The sequence below is a fragment of the Artibeus jamaicensis genome, unplaced genomic scaffold (assembly GCF_021234435.1).
Source record: "Artibeus jamaicensis isolate MK-2021 breed Jamaican fruit bat unplaced genomic scaffold, CSHL_Jam_final contig_525, whole genome shotgun sequence".
Taxonomy (NCBI): domain Eukaryota; kingdom Metazoa; phylum Chordata; class Mammalia; order Chiroptera; family Phyllostomidae; genus Artibeus; species Artibeus jamaicensis.
The window spans coordinates 5,865,725-5,886,431 of record NW_026521874.1 but is presented as its reverse complement, the minus strand read 5'-3'; the positions used below and the strand labels follow the sequence as shown (position 1 = coordinate 5,886,431).

Genomic DNA, 20,707 nt, shown 5'->3' with positions numbered 1-20,707 from the left:
ACGACATCCCTACAAGGCAGGGATTGTTGCCGTCCATTTATTGGAGAGGAGACTCATATAAGGAAAAATTAGATCACTTGCCCAAGGCTACGTGGCCAGGAAGTGGCAGAGGTGGGCTTTGAACCTGGGCGGCCCGCACACGTAACCTCCACAGTAGAGAGAGGTTGAGCGCCTGCCCGCGCAGCCCAGTGACGGTGCAGAGGATCAGAGGCTGCCGGGTAGAGGGCTGCGGTCTCTGCAAATTATGGTCCTCTCCACTAACAACACGGCCCACGCCCCAGGGCGCTGAGGCGCGTCCCCGTGTGGAATGCGGGGTTAAACACCACTAGAAATTCCAGTCCCCGTCAGGGGAAAAAAGAACTGTAACTCGGGGTCCTTCCGAGCCGGCACCCCATCAGCTGCCTCTATTACTTCTACTGCTCTAATCTCGACAGCAGGCACGAAATTGCCTTTTGACACTCAACGTTGGACATTGAAAGCCCCACCTTCCCCGCCACCTCTTCTGCCATCCTCCTCTCTTAGCTGGTTTGGACTGAAGAGAAGGAAGAGTTTGAAGGCAAAGGGAAGCAGGTGTCTGGGTAAGTCTTCTCAGGACACCTGGGAGCCGGGGCCTGTGGGGGTGAAGGCGGACTGAGCATGCTCACTCCCCTCGCTCACGGCTTCTCGCTGACAACAGATGAAACTCAGAACTGCACCGAGGACGCCCAACACAGCGATTGTGCTAAATGCCACTGAACTGTGCGCTATAAAAGGGTCAATTTTACCTTCTGTGAATTTTACATTAATAGAAGTCAAGGTCCGTCTTCTTGCCCATCTGCGAAGTCCCACCTCGTCTGACCTTGACCTGCTCCATCCCCATCACCCCCTCACTACACTCTAACCTCACTGGCCCCCCTGCTCCATCTTAAACACCAAAACCCTGCCTCTGCCTCAGGGCCTTTGCACTTGCTGCCCCCTTCCCAGGAATACTTAGCTCCCCAGATCGCTCCGCAGATGGCAACTTCTCATTATTCAAATCATGGTTCAAATGCCACCTCCTCAGGGAGGCCTTGTGTGGTCCCCCATGGCTCCGGCTCACTTTCCTCACTGCACCCATCACTAATTCAAATTATTATTATTATTTTAAATTGTGTTGTAGCCCTGGCTGGTGTGGTTCAGTGGATTGAGTGCCAACCTGTGAACCAAAGGGTCATCGGTTTGATTCCCAGTCAGGGCACACGCTGGGTTGCAGGCCTGGTCCCCAGTGAGGGGTGCACGAGAAACAACCACACACTGATGCTTCTCTCCTTCTCTTCTCCCTCCCTCTCTTCTATCTAAAAATAAATAAATAAAACCTTTAAAAAATTATGTCGTGAAAAGGAGGAGGAGGAGGGAATCTTTGCCAATCTGATGGGTTTACAGTGGTTCCCATTCAGGTTTTATTTTCTATATGCTCCTTCTCTATTTTGATTAATAAAACAAAATTCTTTTTTGCTTGGAAGAAATTGAGTTGTTTACCTGTTTATTGCCTCTCCTCTCCTCCCCACCAACCGGAACGAGCCTCCAGAAGTGCGGGGCCTTATCCGAGTCACTGCTGTGCCCTGGCCCTTGGGATGGCAGCGGACAGTAAGGAGGCACAGAAGGCTTCTGAACAGACAGGATGTTAAGTGTCTAACAATAAGTGACACCCATGCGGTGACTGTAGCAATGGAGGCGACTCAGTTTAGGGACGAGAGGGAGTGCCCCAAGGAGGCGACATCCGCACTGAGACCCTGATAGGGATTCTCGGTGACGCTGGTGAAGCGTCCACGTGGGGGCCTTGTTTGCACCTGCCAGGACCCCGGCCTGGGACCTAGGAACAGTCCTAGGAGCGGAAACATGTGCAAGAGCAAGATGTTTTTGTCTTCTTTACCTTGAAGGGCGCCTCCCTCTAATTATATACACTTTAGGCCCCACAGAGTTATGGCTGGCCCCTCTGAGACCCCAAAGGTAAATAAGCTAGAGTTGGTGGGCGGAGTCGGAGGGAGAGACCAGAAGTGTCAGAGAGGTGGTCTTTACAAAGGCCCGGAGCGGAGAAAGTGGGCAGTGTGCCCGTGGAGGTAAAGAACGGTCCATGTGGTAACCAGCCCCCAGGAGGGTCCCCCAGGAGACCTGCCCCCTGGTGGTCACACCCAAAGCACACTGAGGGACACGAGAAGGCTTTCAAACCAAAGCGCTGGCTCTCAAGGTCGACCCTGGGCTTCCCCTGGGCTGGGGGGCACTGCCAGCATGGGCGCCTCAGGGACGCTCCTGTGACAAGAGCGTGGCTTCCTCGTTAAACAGGCCTCTGGGCCCAGGATTCCAGCCTCACGTCCATAAGACCAGAATCCAGGGTTGCAATCTCGTTCAAGACCGAGGCTGTCTGGCAAAGTGCTGCTTCCTGGGACAAGTGACTCAGAGCAGCGTGTCCAATCTAGAGAAAACCCAGAGGGCCCACTGTGCACCAGCCTTGACCTGGCACAGTTCGAGGTTGGAAATCTGGATCCGTCGCTTGTTAGCAGTGTCTACCGCGCCGCTCTGCACCACTCTGAACGGCAGCTTCTGGATCTGGTGAGAACGCTTTCATGTCTGCTTCCTGCTGGGACCCTTGGAGGCTGGGTGAGGAGGGACCCCAGGCTTACTGGCTGAGACGGGGGAGGGCCCAGGGGGCTGGCCTGTCTCCACTCTTACATATTTAGGACGAGGCTTCTGGAGAACAGGAAAGGGCACCTACCTCCTACTCCCCCAATTGCCTAAGCCACAGTTTCCAAACTTTTCCCCCTGAGGGCTGCAGGGGAGGGGGCTGCAGAGGGGCAGGGTGGGCAGGGAAGTAGGTCCTCCACCCTCATGTCAGCCAGATGGCAATGCCGGGTCCCCAACACTAACAAAGCAAGGATTCCGGTAAAGAAAACTAAAAGAAAAAATGTAAAGACTTCAATGTTTGCTATTTACTAAAAGCAGGACATATGGGTTACTGTCTGGGTGACCTCTATACTTCTAAGTATCCATGCCCTTTGCCACGCGAATTTTAAATGGCCCTCACCAAAGAGTTGGAATGTATTTCCCTGCCCCTTGGATCCTGCCTGGACTTACGACTTGCTTTGGTCAGTAAAATGCACACGAGTGATGTTACGCCGTCCCCAAAGTGAAGCCTGACAGCCTTGTGTGAATCCGCTCACTCTCTTACACCTCTGCCAAGATGTGACAACAGGCCCAGGGTAGAAGGTGGGAGGATGACAGACAAGTGGAGCAGAACCGAGTCACTCCAGCCACAGCCATCCCAGGTCAGCCCACCCTGCAACACAGAAGTGCGTCCAGCCAAGATCAGCAGAGCCACCAGCTGAGCCCGGATTCCTGGGAACAAGCCATTGTTCTTCACCACTGAGCTTTAAGATGGTTTGTTACACAGCAACAGCCAGCTGATACAGTAACCACTAGACAACAACAAGCAAAGGTGAAGTGTGTTAGACTCCCTACATTTATTTTATAGCATGGTACCATTTTAAACTACAGCTGCACAAAGTTCACCATGATGTGTCTACCATTTTTAGCTGCCAAAGTTCTTTATCCAGCTCCATTCGTACCTGTCTCATCTAGTTAGCTTCAGAATAAATTATTGGAAGAAAGCATTTCACTTATAACGAAAGTCTAAAGACCACTGCACCCGCCCTGCTCATTTTCCAGAGGCCTGCCTGTCAGAGGAGGGAAGGGAATGATGGAGAAACATACGCGGAGTGTGGCCAGAGGCTCAAGAAACCAGCATCCTGGACGTGCAGACTGCTACCTGCATGTACCAGTGCAGGTGCATCTAGAGAGGATCAGAGGAAGCCTCCCACCAAAACCAGCACCTCTGACCCCCTGACACAAAAGGAATTAGTCCTGGCTGCAGGTAGGGGCGCCTCACAGATGTTTCTCTCTAAAATACGGCCCAGGGCAGACTCCTACCTCCTTCTGCTGCCCACCTTAACTCTGCAGGTCGAGCACACAATAGTCACGCCATGAACATGTGCCAGATGTCTCTTTTAATAAATTATAACTCCCAAAAGGAGGGCAAAGATGGAGGTGCTGCCGGGGCACCAAAGTATTACACAGCAGTGCTAGGCGGAAAATTAATCCTTTTTCTCTCCTTTCTTCTCCTTACCTGCTCCCTTCCCCCAGGATGTGGGCCGCAGGTGTCAGCAGGAAGCAGCATTACCGCTCAGTGACTGAGATTTTAATGAATCCTCAAGGAAAGAATGGGGAAGGAGGGGCAGCCGTACCACAAAATGCTTGAGATATGCCCTGCTGGTGGAAAGGCCCTTCCGGGTGAAATGTACCCTGACCAGAGTAAAGGGGGTGCAGAGGGAAGCCACGGTCCCCCACCCCCTTCGGACTGCTAAGGGAATCGAGGGTTCCTGCTAATCTGTTAAGCCAGGTCGACTTTCATTCGGTTCTTCTAAAATTCCACGCTTGCTCTCGTGTCTGGACTTTGCAGATGCTGTTCCCCTGCCTGGAACTCCCCTGGCTCATCTTTGTCTTGCTCTAGCTTCACTTGGTCTCATCTTACATTTCACTTCCCTCATCATGACCCCCAAGTCTGGGCCAGGTGCCCCCCACCTGCATTTCTCAGCCCACTGTGACTCTATCAGAGCTCCTAGTTCGCTGGAGTATGTTTGTTGCTGATTGGCTATTTGTTCACAGATCCCTCTAGACACACCCTCATACTTTGGCTCCCCCTGTATTCCTGGTACTTAAGACAGGGCTTGCTACGCAGTAGAGAGTTGGTATTTGTTTACAAAGGAAGAGGGGGAAGAAGGGGGCAGGAAGGAGGGGAGGAAGGAGGGGAGAGGGCAGTGAAGGAGGTTGACCTGCAGTATTCAGGAAGACTTCACGAGCCTTCGGACCCTCTGGACCCTCTGGACCCTCTGGAGTCACAGGCCCCTCTCCTGGGATGTTCATGTTTATAACCCGACAATGTCTCAATGTCTCTCCCAGGGCACTCATCAAAAGCAGACCTAGTCTGGCCAGAGTCTTACCAGCCAACAACAGAAACTGTAGAACATTCACATGGTCTTCGGCAATCAGCTCGTGCAAAGCTTCCATTTGACTGATGGAGAAACTGAGACACAGAACCGGGAAAATGATTTCCCAGGCCTGACGATGTGGTTGTTTGGGGCCAGAAAGCTGAAGAAATGATATCTATACAGATATACACAATGTATATATACAAGATACATACATACATATATTATGTATGAGTATATGCATGTCCACTGAATACACACACAGGCTAAGGCAACGTGTGATTCACACTTTCCTCTGGCTTTGCTCCGTGCGCTTCACAGTTTACAGAGCTTTCCTGCGCATCTCACTGCATCCCACCAGCACCTGGCGAGGAGGAAGGGCAGAGGCTGCCCCGCCTGTCTTACAAAGGAGAGAGCCAGGCTCAGGGAGGCTGACGACGTGCCGGAGGCCACAGGATGCTGAGTCCCAGAGCAGTGCTCAGCTGGGTCTTCTGACGCCAGACCTCGCGCTCTGCTTGCGGCCCGTGATACTGTGCCCGCCCTGGGGAGGGGGGAATGACTTTCCGCGGTTTCTGAAAGAGCCCACCCAACCAGAGCCCGGTCTGCTCGGCAGCCCGGCTGGACGCAGCATCCAATCTGTCACGCCTATTTGGGAAATGAAGGCAATTTAAAACACAAAAGTTGTGAGCAGAGCAATGACCTCTGAGCCAAGGGCAGCTCACTGGGAAAGCAGGCTGACCTTCCAGGAGGTGACGGGGGCAATATACACAGCACGTAGCTTGCCACGAGCTCTGCTGTCCGTCACCATCTTTTATTAATGGTGGCAGCTGAGCTAACGTTTTTCTTTACCTCGGAACAGAGCTCCGAGGCAAATGCTGCAGGAGCAGGCACCGAGTGGCGGGTAAACCTGCTGAAAGCTCGCTGTTCCTCACAAGAATGAAACTAAGGGCTCTCCTAAGCAACACTTTCCATCCTTTTATCAGTGTATTTTTTTTTTTTTGACCCTGACTGGTGTGGCTCAGTTGGTTAGGCGTCATTCTACAAAGCAAAAGCCTGCCAGTTTGATTCCTGGTCAGGGCACATGCCTGGGCTGGGGGTTCAGTCCCTTGTTGGTGCCCGCAGGAGAGGCAACCAACTGATGTTTCTCTCCATCTTTCTCTCTCCCTTCCCCTCTCTCTAAAAATAAGTAAAATCTTTTTAAAAAGGTATTTTTAGAAATTTCATAATTTTTTTCCTCAAAGGGGTGTGTGTGTGTGTGTGTTTCAGCATTTGATTTTTTTTTTAGATAGGTAAAATTTGCTAGTTCCTTTTTTAACCATCTCTCTGCAGGGGCAAGCCACCTGCATCAGAAAAGAAATTCAATTCACTTGGTTGAAGAATAAAATAGCATAAGATACTCACTGTTCTTTATCACTGAAGGAAGGCAGAGGAAGGAGAGAAAGAAAAAAAAAGTCAAGTCAGGAAAGAAATCTCATAACGACCCAAAACCGTCCGGCTGCAAAACCGCACAGTTTAAATGACAATGACCTATTTCCATCTCCCGCCCTAGTCTTTGTGATCTTCTTAACCAGGCTGCTGCGACTCAGGCCTGTGAAATACTCAGCTGTGCTCAAAACGGCCAATCAGCTCAGCTTACCAAGGAACTGAGCTGATCGTGGACGTACTCAAAGAGTGGGTTTGGGGCCCTATTGAGAGATCACTGAATGGTAACCTGGCCGACGTCATCCTCGGCTTCTGTTGTTTTGAACACTTTGAGGAGGGCCACTCGAGCCCTGAAGGGTCCCTGGGTCATCCAGAAGTAGCACGTTCAGCGCCCACCTTTGGGGAAGCAGAGCTCCGTTCCAGAAAGGAGACCGGCATCTCCACTAGTGAGGGGCGTGAGCATGGACAAACGCCTGCCACACGCCCTCTGGTCCAGCCTCCGTTTCCACCTCTGATCGCTGGCGCTCTCTGGTTTGCCGTCTTAAAAGCTGTGGAGAAGCGTCAACTTCCCAGCATCACTCCCCGTGCTTTTCCCAACGTAAAGAGTTAAACCGCTGGCCTGCCCTCACGCGAAGCAGATGCATTTACCTCTTTCAAGCACGGGCCTGTGTTTGGGACACCACCCTTCGACTCACAGAGGCGGACAGGGGAAGGCATTCAAATGTCTCAAATGTCACGAATGTCACGAAAGCAGTAAGTGTACCTGGGTAGCCAGCAGCTAATGAAGACTAGAGTTCTTAATTTCCCGGAGAAAGACATTAGCAGCGTCTGCAGCCGACTAGATAGCATGTGTGATGACTATAATTCACCCATTAGCATTTACTGGAAAACAATTTTAATATCTGAAGAAAATGCGGTAGCAAGCCAGCCGGCCCAGATGCACTCAGAATGCCAAGATGTTCCGCGGCAGCCAGGGAGCACTGTTGATGAGCCCGCAGGCCGGCTGCTTGCAGAATTCTAATCTAACAGTAAAGCAAACTGTTTGGCTTTGTATCCACTAAAGTAAATGCAGATGGATGGGATTTTAATTAACTGACATTTCAAAAATAAAATAAATATTTCACCCCATCCACCCTTCAGGCAACGGTTTATCTTACAGAGACACACTTTTTAGCTGCTGGAATATTTTCTGCAAAAACAATTTGGTTCCCGGGGGATGTCGTGGGAAGGGCTTGGAGGGGCAGGTGTTTCTTTTCAAAAAAGAAACCAGTAGGGCTCAGTGTTGTCTTCAAAACCCGAAGACTCGGGTTGGGGGTAGAGCAAGTAAAGAGACAGGGGCTTGTGCACCCGAGAACATGGAGGGACCGGCTATTCGGAAAGATGCCTCGGCTAATGCGTAATGAGGTCCTGGGTAAATCAGAGCAACACTCTTTCTATGCAGTTAGTTCAGTGTGATTAAAAAGCAACGTAACTCTCCAACAATCCCTCCCCCTTTCAAGATAAGTAAACGAAACAGACGTCATCAAAATAAGAGTCACTTTCCCTCTTCCAAAGTCTGTTAGGAAAAGAGAAAAACAAGGGTTGGACTGAGAAAATAGGTGCAAAATGCATACCCAGCAAAGGACTTTTGTCTTAAACCTGTGGGGGGAAATCCTGCAGAACTTACAGGAAGTTAAATGACCTGCGTTTCAAGTGGACAAAGCATCTGACAATTCCACCAAGAGGTCGTATGGGGACAAGTTATGGAAGAAGATAAGCAACCTCACAGCCACTCGGGAAAGAAACACCACTATTCACACACCAGAATGGCTAACGTGGAAAAGACTGGTCACAAAAGTGCTGGTCAGGATGTGGAGAGGCGGGACCTCTCCTACACTTCTTTTTAAAAATATATTTAATTATAGTTTAAAAAAATTTTATTTTAATGGTTATTCAAGTACAGTTTTCTGTCTTTTACTCCCATCCCAGCCCACCCACCCTTCCCTCTCCACCTCCCTCCCACTTCCACCGCCCCTAGTTTTTGTCCATGTGTCCTTTATGTTTGTTCCTGTAAACCTCCTTTCCCCTGAAATTCTCCTAAAATTCCCTCCCCTCTCCCCTCTGGTCACTGACAGCCTGTTCTCTGCTTCAGTGTCTTTGGTTACATTTTGCTTGTTTATTTTGTTGTTTAGCTTCCTGTTAAAGGGGAGATCATATGGTATTTGTCTTTCACCGCCTGGCTTATTTCACTCAGCATAATGCTCTCCAGTTCCCTCCATGCTGTTGCAAAGGGTATCTCCTACACTTCTGCTCTGGGCGTTTAAAATGAGACAATCAATTTGGATGACAGACTGGCAGTTTCTTAAAAAGCTAAATATACACCTTCCCTATGACCTAGGCCTGCCATTCCTAGGCATTTACCCAAGAGAAGCAGAAGTGTGTGTCTATACAAAGTTTCATTTGTTCCAGCCAAAACGTGGAAACCACCCAAATGTCCATCAATAGATAAACGAATAGACACCACGAAATGTGCTGTTCACCACCAACAAGGAACAGACTGTTGATATGCAAAACAATATGGACGGATCATGAAATAATCATTCTGTGGGAGAGAAGAGACACGGCTCTCCTCCCCGAACAGTGTGCACTGCACGATTCCATTCAGACGAAAGTCTAGAAAGTGTACATTCATGTACAGGCACAGAAGGAAGGTTAGCGACTGCCTAGGAATGGGAGGGGCAAGGCGAGAGAAAAAAGGGCTTGAGTATACAGACATGTTTAAAATGGTCTAACTGTACCCTGGCTGGTGTGGCTCAGTGGATTGAGTGCGGGCCTGCGAACCAAAGGATTGCGGTTTGATTCCCAGTCAGGGCACATGGCTGGGTTGCGGGGCAGGTCCCAGCAGGGGACGCACGAGAGGCAACCATACATTGATATTTCTCTCCCTCTCTTCTTCCTTTCCCTTCTAAAGATAAATAAATTTTTTTAAAATAAAAAATAAATAAAATGGTCTAACTGTACTGCCAATGTGCACTGTTAAACAATCAGTCATACTTTGAAAAAGCAATTAAAAAAAGACAGTAAACTGAATCCAGAACAGGGAGCTGTGAGCAGTTAGCCAATGCAAATCCCGGCACTGTGTTCTGGAGGCTGACCTCGAGCTCCTAAGGAGTCAGGGAAGCTGAACCGGAGACCCCTTCCCTCTCCGCTGAGCCAGGACCCTGCAAGGGAGCTCAAGCCATCCTGGGTGAGCAGCACTCCTCACTCCTGGGTGTGGCAAATGCCAATCTCTCTGCAGAAAAGTGTCCCCAAGGTAGATTCCCCAAGCGTCTCACAGATTGGGCTCACAATAAAAAATGACCAAGCGTTCAAAATGACCAAATGAACAAGTCACGATGAGTGAACATCTATCTCTGGGAACGATACACAAGGGACTTAGATGGTCAAGGGCGGCAGGCAGGGTGTGCTGGTCGGTGGTTAACAGCTGAACCTGCAGCTGGTTTTGAGAACCGGCAGGACGCCCCTGCATACGGAACTGGGCAGAGGAAGGCAGGAGTGTGCTGTTCTATTACTTTTCACCGTGCAGGTGGAACAGACATAAATAAGGCCAGGAATAATAAAGCGTAGGAAAAGAATTCAGAAGGGATTAACCTTGCGTTCAATATAATTTAATTGTCAAGTTGTAGAGTTTAATAATGGCCATGTGTAACAGCCAGCTTGTGGAATTTCCAGAAATTGAGCATCATCTTTTATGGTCCGTGAAGGTGCCGGTCCAGCACCCCACTGACTCAGGTGCAGTAGCTGCTGGGGACAGAATGGAAAGGCACTTTGATGTGGGGTTTCCCAACTGGTAAACAACTGGGCCAAAAAAGAAAAAACACGCTCGTGCAAGTCACAGTCGGCAGATGGTGGCCTGTCAGTCTGCCACCTCTGACCTAGTCCATCTTTCTTACTTGATTAGGGAAACTGAGGTCCAGAGAACGTAAGCGAGTCCCCCTGGATCACACAGGAAATTAATAGCTAAGCCCGAGAACCAGAACCAAGTCTGACTCTAACCCAGGTCCGGGCTGTGACCACTCACCAGGCCACCTCTAGTCGGAAGCATGCAGCTCGGGGTCTCAGCCTGTCGTTCCCACCTTGCAAAGCAGTGAAATCAGTGGAGAAGCTTCCGTGACAAACTCCCACAGGCTTCCTTCTCCCCCACCTCTGGGAAGGACAGTCTAGTGCTTTGCTTGCCATCCCTTTCCTCCTTCAAGGGTAGGACTCCCGGGACCCCAGGGACCCGAAACAAGCCCCTCCCAGGAAGATGCAGGGACTTACTTGGACTGAAGGGGTCGGTCACTGGGACACACCCAACGGCTAGAGCCACTGCTGAACACGGTGTCGGTCATGGCGGAGGTCCCGTTTCCTGGAAAACAGTAGAGCCAGAGAGGACATCACCCAGCTACTCGGCCACTTCTCCTTGAGGCCCTGCTCTTTGCCAAGCACTGCGGGGGATGCAGAGAAGACGGGGGCTGCACGCAGCCTGCCCACCTTCCAGATGGGGAATCTCAGGCCCCAGGAGGGAGAGTTCCGCTGGAGGTCACAGCTCCCTACTGCCAGGAAGGGACCAGAGCTGAAGCTCCCTCCCTTAAGGCCACACTGTTCTCTCTCTCTCAAAAAAAAAAAAGAAAAAAAAAAGTGATTTGAGAGAGAAAAAGGTCGATTTGTTGTTCCACTTATTTATGCATTCATTCATTGATTCTTGTATGTGCCCTGACTGGGGAACGAACGCACAACCCTGGTCTATGGGGCTGATACTCCAGCCAACTGAGCTACCCGGCCAGGGCCCTGCATTCTCCTGGTTCATGGACTCCAGGCCACACGCCCAGCAGGGGCAGTGAGGTCAGAGTTCCCAGGCATCCCGAGTTCCCTAACGGTCTGGCTACAGCACAGCCTCATATCCAGGGAAACTGAACGGGCGGGTCACTGGGAGGGGGACAGGGAGACAATTCGTCCCCATCCTGCAGCCTGTGGGATGATTACATCTTCGGGTGGGTGAAGCCAGAGGCAGGTGGGGTTCCTGATTGGACACAGGGGAGAGAAACCCCTTACAGGGAAGCCATTTCATCTGCTCCTGTGTGATTAACATCATCTTCCCAGACTGATCTGATCATTTCATTCTTCCCACTTCAAAACCAGAAAGAAGAGATGACTCCTGCTGGGAAAGAAATTTGCTAAAAAGAACCTTCACATCTCGTCATCCCCTGGCCTGGGCGCCCGGGATTCAGTTTACTGAATCCACTCTGCCTACCTCCACGGCTTGGCGTTAACGGTGACATCCCCTGCGTGTATGACTGCCCCAAGAACCCCTCCCACACCCAGAAAAGCCAGATTCAGAACCTCTCCTCCCTCCCCTTCCCCGTTTTGTCCTACCTACTTTGGCTCCTTCAGTACTATTTGCTAAGCACCAGTGTGGTACCTACACCCCCCAGAATCTCAGCCGATTTTAGTGGAACTGAAAAACAACTCTTGAAACACACTTAGCTTCAGAGTCACACAGCAGGCACCTAAGCGTGACTCAGTGGGGGCCAGGCTGGCCCGGCTTCAGGCGGCACTTCAGGGCACTGCAGGGAACTTGTGTGAGCTCAGCTGTCTTCTTGGAGTTCAATGCCAGAGTCACCCGCCCCCACCCACAAGCCCCACAGTCTTGGAATGAAACCAGATGCTTCACAGCAGAACATGCAGCCACCAACCAGGACGGTGCCCGGGCAGTTCCATCTCTCCGTCTCTTTCCCTGCCCCTCCCCTCTTCCCGAGGCCATCGCTGCTCAGTGAGGAATCTGGAAAAACTCACTCAGACCTTCTAGTGGGGTGGGAATGTGACTTACACAAGGAGCCTCAAGTAAGGGTGCAGTGGGGGTCCACGGGCAGGATCCAGGCCGAAAATAGGTTCTGCTTAGCCCATGCAGTGTTATTTAAAAGTAAAATTAAGCCGATACTTTAAAGCACGGAATTGCACGAAGAATATTTCCAGCACACCCACTGCTATGTGCCAGGCACCGCTCTAGATGCCAGGGATACTGCGTTAAAACAAACACAAAATGGCAAATCCTCTGCGGTCATGCCGTTTACCTTCTACTGGGGAAGACAGAGGACAACCAAACAAGCCAAATGTAAAATGTAGCAGCTGATGATGAGCACTTTAAAGGTAAATGAAACAGGGGAAAGGGACTGGAGACTGAGAGGGACAGTTGGCTTTAAATCGGGGGTCAGAAGGGGCCTCTCTGAGAGGTGATATTTGAGCAAAGAGCTGAAGGGGGTAACAGACTGAGCCACGTAGATATCTGAGGTAGAGCATCCCGGGCAGAGGGGAAAGCAAGCGCACAGGCCCTGGGGTGGGCATGCGCTTTGTAAGTTGGAGGAATGGCAAGGAGGGGCTAGGGGCTGGAGTGGAGGGAGCAAGGGGCAGAGGGGTGGGGGCTGAGATCCGAGTGGTAATGGGATCAGATCCTGAGGACCACTGGGGCTCCGCCCTGATGCGGGAGCCAGGGAAGAGCTGTTCTGAGAACCAGCTGGGACAACAGGCCCTGGCTCCTTCCCGCTGAGCTGGTTGGGCCTCGAGACAGGGTGGACACAGTCCTAAGAGATGCTCAAGAGGAAGGCACCTTTGTGCTCCTGGCCTTGAAACTGAGCAAACTTCCTGTCACCTCTTGTGGGAGGCGACACCCACCTCATCACTGTGTAGTGACAACAGATGGCTCCTGCTGTGAGCCGTCAAACGATCCCACAGGATGGTCCCCATTCTACAGGTTTGTGAGGTAAGCACAGAGCCCATCTCCCACGGCTCCGCATTGTGGACATGGTTGTCAGTGACTGTGTGGTGGGGACCATGGTTGTCACAGTCATCACGCAGCCCATCCCGGCCAACGCACAAGCTGACCACTGATGTGAAGAGGCCCCGGGCGAAATCATCCAAGTCTGGCCTAGACCAGAGGACCGCCCAGCAGACTCAACCCAATCACTGACCTAAACAACTCGAGGTAAATGTGGGTTGTTGCTCTAAGCCACTACCCTGGGGGGTGCTTTGTTCTGCAGCAGAAACTGACTGAGAGAGTGGCCCACGGTTAGGACGATTGCTGGCCTCAGACCCAGAGTCCTGGGATCCCACCCTAGCCCCCTGTTCATTGTCTGTGTGCCTCTGGGAAGTCGCTTAGTCATTCAGGGCCTCAGTGTTTGCACCTGTAAAATGGGGACACAGAAATCCCTGTCTCTGCCATGCCTACCTTGCAGAATTCTTCCTGATGTGCAGGAACATTTTGGTCTAAAATGCTTTTCAGGTCTGAGGCAAGGAGGTGAGTGTTGATGGCATTTGAGGGGGGGGCTGAGGGGAAAACAAACCCCAGGTGTGTGTTTGAGTGAGACTCCATGGTGGATATGTGCAGTTCAGATGGCTCGGTTTTGCCTGTTGAACATTATCTCCCCTTCTTGGGGGTAGAGGCACCACAGTTATCCTTTGAGAAGTCATCGCTCACTCTCTATCTATAATCTGTGTGGTTCAGGCGGCGCTCACCCAAACCTGGTTCCTAGAGGTAGGCCAGTGACCCTTGCCTGGCCAATGAGCGCAGTACATCCTATGGGCTACAGTGATTGGTTCAGGGGTAGTCACATGACCCAATCTGGACCTATGAAAGCCTTCCCTAAAACTTCTGGAGCTACATGGAAGCACTCTGTTTCCAGTGGAGTTGCCAAGCTCAAAGAACAGAAGCCTGGAGCTGATGACTTTTGCTACCACATGAGACAGGCCCACCAAAGGATGAAAGGGGAGCCGAGAGATGGAGATTGATTCCTCACTTTGGTGATGATAGTGTTGGAATGCTGGATCCAGCCTTACCTGAATCTGTTATAGCCTTTTTAGGTACCATGAGCCAAATTGTTTTGGCTTTTACCTTTCTCCCCCACCCAAGTCAAATTTGAACTGAATTTCTGTGTTGCGACACTCCTGAATTCTGTGTGTCTTCATAGACCAGTCACCTTGGAGCAAACGGGGACTGCACTGGCAGCCAGAATGAGTTGTGATCTGGGAAAGGTACACCGGCCTTCAGCCACTGCATGGAACCTCCTTCCCCCCACTTCGGAGGCAATGCCACCCAGGCTCCGGCCTTACAGGAGGACAGGAGACATTTGTAAAGCATCCACCCCGAGGCCTGCTGAGACCCTGCACTGACAATTAAAATTCAGCGGCGATGAACAGCACTAATTAAAAGCGAAAGTAAGTACTTAATAAGACAAATGAGGTGGCGGTGTTTAAAGTCAGGATGAGAGAGCTGGCATAAATTAAAAACAAAGACTAATTTATTTGCCTCCTCTAAAGAAGTTCTCTGTGTGTGCATGTGTGTGTGTGTGTGTGTGTGTGTACAGAAAAGGTTTAAATTTGCTAAAGTACAAAATGCCATGGGAACAGAGAAATTATGGGATTGGTTCTGCCTGGGGGTGGGGGTCAGGGGAGGCTTTCCAGGGGAAAGAAAATTTGGGCTGGCTCTTGAAGGATGAGCTGGAGTGGGCCAGACATGAAGGATGGAGGACAGGAAGAGGGAACTGAGTGTGCAAAGCTCAGAGGCTTCGGTGGGCATGGAGTGTTTAGGGAATGGAGAAATCCCTGAGGGTGGAGCCCGGGGTGACGGGAGGGCAGGGACTAGGGACAGCAGGACTAAAGAGACAGTGTGGTGCCAATGATGAGCCCCTGTTACTTCGGATCAACAAAGACAGTGTAGGGCCTCTCTGGGCCTTTCCACCCAGACAATCTCTCCTTCCATTTAAAGGCCCAGAAGCTAAGGCCACATGCTCTTAGTAGTCAGTTCAGCAAGGTGACCTAGGGTATTTTTATCAGTCTGACAAGTGTATTTGCCTCCCTGAACCTCGGTTTCCTCATCTGTATAGAGCAAGGACAATACCAGGACCCATCTCAGAATCATCGTGAGGATCGAGTGAGCTAATGTATGCGAACTCCTTGATCCAGCGCCTGGCTCCAAGTACCCCTTGTCGAGTGGACGCTATCATTGATCTATGTCATTACTGATAATTCTCTCAGGGGTGTTTTCCTAAAAAGCTGAAGGCCCAGCCTTGGCACCAGGAGGCAATGTCTCAGGCTTCCTGCAGACAGAGCAAGCGCATAAAGCATCATGGCAACGAACGATGGAAATAACAAGAGTGACAACCACACGTGCCAGGTTACCTTGGCCGTCACAACAGAACTGTGCTAAAGCAAGGGCCATTTGTTGGGTGCTATGGCTGTCATTAGTGCTGAAGACTGAGCATTTCTGGCTTTCCACCACATGATAAGAATGCCCTTCTCTCTCCCTAGGAAGCTGGGAGTGGCCACATGACCTGTTTTGGTCAAATGAAAAGTCCCCAGGTTGAAATTCTGAAGCCGGTCCACTTGTCTTCTCCTGTCTTGACCATCATGGACGTGTGAGGATGGAGCCTTCTTGGTCTGGGTCCCCCGTGAGGGCCAGCTCAGTGCAGTCGCTCCCTGCTAACCTACCACAACAAGGTAGCCTGAGTGAAGAACAAACCTGTTGTTTCAGCCACTGAAGTACTGAGGATTGTTTGTTACTGAAGCATGGCCTAACCCACCCTGCCTGTGCTTATGACTCAGAGACTACACTAAGTGTTTCAAATGCAACCTCTCATGTGATCTTCGGGTCAGTCCTGGAAGATAAGGTCCTTTATTAGCCAGTTTTACACAGATCAGGACGCTGAAGCCCAGAGAGGTAAGGTCATTTGCCCACGGTCACACAGCACGTGCATTTGAAAAGAGTCCACAGAGGTAATCTCACAGCGCACACACTGAAGGCATCCAGAGTTGATTTTCCTGGGGAGAATGTCTCCTGCTGGACAGGGTTACCCCAGATGTTTCCTTCCTCCCTGGGTTACAAATCCCTCTGAGCCCTGAGTCTATAAACGTAAGTACTGAACTGTGGACTGCAAAGGCAGACACTGCACAGAGCAGCCTTCAGGGCCCCCTGCACAGTCCAGCCAATCACCCGACTGCTCGATAAAGAGGGAACTTGCCTTTGTTGTGCTGTTAACCCAGCTTATCTTGGCTCCAGCCGTGCTGTGGTGAGTGAGGAGAAGAGGAAGCGCTCAGGATGACTTCTGCATTCATGCGTGCACGCACAGACTCGCGGCCCCACGCAGGGAAGTGTGATTAGGCAGGTCTGTGTGTCAAAGCAAGTGGTGCGGCTTAATGGCCCCCGGCTGCCACTGAGGCTCCGGCTGCCACGAAGCTCATTCTGATATAAACTCGGCTGGAACTGACTTACCCACAGCCCCAAATTTCATCATGCCAGGGACAGCACAAGTGTCATCCTGGTCCTTGCCGTGCCTCAGGGACAAAATACAGATGGTCCCCAACTTACAATGGCTCGACTTATGACTTTTCAACTTTGTGATGGTTCCAAAGCGATATGCATAATAAACTCCATGAGCTCGACATGTCGTAAGAAGAGAGGCTTTGCAAAGGCAGTGCTGCCCGGCTGGAGGCTCAGGTGTGTTCTAAGCACAGGTAAGGTGGGCCAGGCTGGGCTAGGATGTTCGGTAGGTCAGGTGTATCAGATGCATTTCCAATTTACCATATTTGCAACTTATGCTGTGTTTATTGGGATGTGACCTCATTGTTAAGCCAAGGAGCACCTGTACCCAGAGCAGGGAGTGGCATTTATCCCCTTACAAAGTGACAGCACTGCACGGGCGGGGTGGCTCAGTTGTTTGGAGTGTTGTCCCGTATGTCAACCGGCTGCAGGTTCAATCCTTAGTCAGGGCACATACCTGATCCTGGTTGTGGTTTTGATACCCGGTTGGGGTGTGTGTAGGAAGTAATGGATTAGCTGCCCTCTCTCACATTAACATTTCTCTTTCTCTCCCCACTTCCTCACTCTCCAAAATCAGAAAATATATCCTCAGGTGAGGATTTTAAAAAAATGACAGCAGACCCCCATCCTCTCACTGGAGGAGCATTTTCTCAAATCGGAGACGGGAGTCATAACATGACCATTTTACAGATGAGGAGACTGAGGCCCTGGGGTTTCTCCAGGTCACGCTGGGAACAGGTGGAGTATTCCAGGACTCAGACTGGAGTCTTGTATAAATGAACCTTCTGATCACCCTCCACTATTGACTATATTGATAATATTGTTTGCACAGCACAAACAATATAACATTTGGTTGAGCATATTCATGTGCCATTTCGATATGGCAAGTACGGTTTTACAGTGGGGGCATCATGCAGTCTAGCTTAATAATGAGAATAGCTTTGTTGGGTCTCTTCCATTCAGTCCCCTTTCCAGATCCATCCACCTCCCACCTGGCTCTGTGCCCTGGGGGGCTGCCCCATAAGGACGGTACCAGCAGCGCCCTTGCCCTTTGGCTGCTGGTTAGATTGACTTAGTGAGAGACACCAGCAGGAGACTGCAAGCGGGGAGAGGCAGGCTGTGGTGTTTATCCCCTGGACTCCCCCTGCCAGTCACCACGGGCTGGCTGTGGGGCCCGTCCTGAGGAAGGTCACAGCTCTCATCAGCAGGGTGTCTCCACAGAACCCTTTCTCTTCTAGGTCCATGACAGTTCCCCTGCCCCTCCAGGCCTGGAGATGATGATGACTGTCTGTTGGAAACTGGGGTGCTTCAGCATCCTGGCTCCCGTAATCTTGCTGACTTGCTCACATGTTAGTCAATAACAGTCTCTTCACTAAATTATCTTCATTGGTGCCTCTGGGTGTGTGGCTGGTTTCTGAGTGCCCACCGAATGCCAGCCCCTGTTCTAGGTACTTAGCTCGCCCAGTCCTCACAATGGCCTGATAAGTGATGATTGGTCCCCTTTGACCAGCGAGGCACCTGCAGCACAGAGAGGGTGAGCAGCTTCTCCCAAGTGGCATAGCCAGCAAGTGATAGGGCCACATTTGGAATCCCAGCAGTTTGACTGCGGACCCTATGTTCCGTACCAGCTCACAGTCCCGCCCTGAGCATCTGCACTTAGCAAAGGAGGGCAGCATAGAATTTAACAGCCTTCAGATAGGCAATATGCATATACAACCTCATTTCGTCTTCAACCTCATCCTAGGAAGTAGGCTCTGAAGTTATTACTACTCTTGAGACTCAGAGGTTGCATTAAGTCACCCAAAATCACCAGCCAGGAATGGTAGAGTCAGCCAGCTTATAAACCCAGGTATGTCTCCTTTTAATACCAACACTTTTAACCACTACTTTGAATAGCCACTCTTGTGATGGAGTGACCTGGCAAGATCTGGCACCAACAGGCAGCAGGTAAAGTAAGGGAGAATCTGGCTTAAGGTAAAGAACAGGTTTTTAATCATCAGAGGTATCAAAAGGAGGATATGCTACTTTCATAGGTAATGAGTTCTCAGTCACTGGAGGTAATCAAGCACAAATAGCAAAACTACTTGTTGAGGGTATTGTAAAGAGGGCAGTGTGCTTTTCTGAATCAGCCTCCTTCTGCATTTGGGGGGAAATGACTAAGCTCACAGACTTTTCCCTCTCAACAATGACTTGGCCTGCCTCTGTTATCAAGCAGTCAGAGCCAGTCTCTGGTTACAAGAAAAGGGTCCTTGGGCCTTAGATGCGCCCTTCCCTGGGGAAATGCATAGTTTCATGTCATCCTTGTGAAAAAGAAGCAACTAGGGCCTCTGGAAGGGCCCTACTTGTCTTCTCATCCTACCACAACAAACACACCCCCACTCTATCCCACCCCCACAAACACACACGCCACCGTCCCTGCACCCATGGTACAAACTTCATGACAATCTTCCCTCAAAGGCTCAGGCTTTGGAGTCATGTGGACCTAGGCTCCATCCCCAGCTAAACTTAAGTACAGACAAATTACTGAGCACTTCAGAGCCCCTGTTTCCTTGTCTGTGAAATGGGCTGTACCAGCCTCTACTTTGCGGAGTTGTTGAGAGGGGCCGGAGTGGAAAACAGGAAGGAAAGGGTATGGAGACCAGCACTGGCGCCAGGCAAACCCTCCCCAGGTGCTCCCAGGACCTCCCGCAAGCCCCACCCCCAAATAACATGGGTTACAGGGTCTCCGGCCAGCAAGGGCGCTTCCTGCCTCACACTGCCTGGCACTTCCCTGGGGTGTGGGTTCTAAGAAATCCGAAACCACATCAGGAAAAAAAACAACAAAAATCAGAAAGCTTCTCTTAGTCCCCATGAATAATAGATCTTGCAGACTTGCCTCCATCCATCCCCCTCTCCTGTCCAGGCCCTCCTGGCGCCAGGTCGGGAACAGGAACAGAAATATGAATCTCAGTCAGTGTTGGCTGGAGGGCGGGAACGAGCCACAGAGCTCCTGTCCCTCTCCCCAGACCCCCCCCCCAGAAACAGTTCTCAGAACATCGAGTGTGGATGGAACACTCTGCAATGTATAAAGCCCTCCGTCTTCACAATCGTCCGTGTAGGTGGGCGTCAGGACCTCATCACTGGCGGCTGAGGAGTGCAGAGGTTCAGAAGGGACACGTGGCCAGGGTTCAGACCCCAGCTCTGCCACTTTCTAGCTTGATGATGGTAGTAACTAACCTTCTCTGTGCCTCAGTGTTTTCCTCTGTAAAACAGGGATTTGAAAAATTGTAACAGCACCTACTTCATAGGGCGGTTGAAGGAGTAAATGAGTTAATACTACAAGCACGTGGTTGGTTCCAAATAAAGAGGAAAAAGTAATCTTTGTCACATTTCCAGGATATAAAGGCTGATAATAACACTGTCATTTACATACATCGGCTCATATAACTCTTGCAAAGAAACACCACCGAGTCCATTTCACAGGCAGAAAAACTGAGGTTCATAAAAGTTCACCGGCTTTCCCCAAGATTGAACCAGAGCCAGGAAGTAGTCAAGCAGAGCTGTTTGACCCCCACCGTCTTCTCCCAAGTCCACCCTTCTCCATCGAAGCCCTGATAAAGGGAGAGCCTTCATCCTGTCCAGGCTCACTGCTCAGTGCTTCACACCCGCTGGTACTCAGGGCCGTGTTATGTGGCCCCGTCCTCATCTGAGCCACTGGGAAGCTGAGATGGGGAGGGGTCAGGTGTTGGCCAAAGTCGCCCAAAGGCAGGGCCGGCACTCACACCCCGGGCGTCAAAGGCTACATGTGCATGTACCACACATGTAGCAGAGGCACATGTACATGCAGAGACATACGTGCATGTCCAATACCCACAAGCTACGTCAGGTAAGTTAGCACGCATCCCCGACGTGCAACCTAGGGACAGGCATTACACCAACACTGTACCTGAGACCAGTCTAGTTTCTCTTCTCTTCA

General features: G+C 50.8%; 1 protein-coding gene across 1 annotated transcript in view; it reads right to left on the bottom strand.

The window, feature by feature from the left end:
* RPH3A (rabphilin 3A) overlaps window positions 1-20,707 on the bottom strand; it is a 166,713-nt gene that overhangs the window by 42,295 nt on the left and 103,711 nt on the right. Inside the window, exons 4-5 of the mRNA XM_053669853.1 lie at window positions 10,722-10,809; window positions 6,402-6,413 (exon numbers count right to left, since the gene is read on the bottom strand). Of these exons, the coding sequence (XP_053525828.1) occupies window positions 6,402-6,413; window positions 10,722-10,792 (83 nt within the window). The 5' untranslated portion in view covers window positions 10,793-10,809. The remainder of the gene's footprint in view (window positions 1-6,401; window positions 6,414-10,721; window positions 10,810-20,707) is intronic.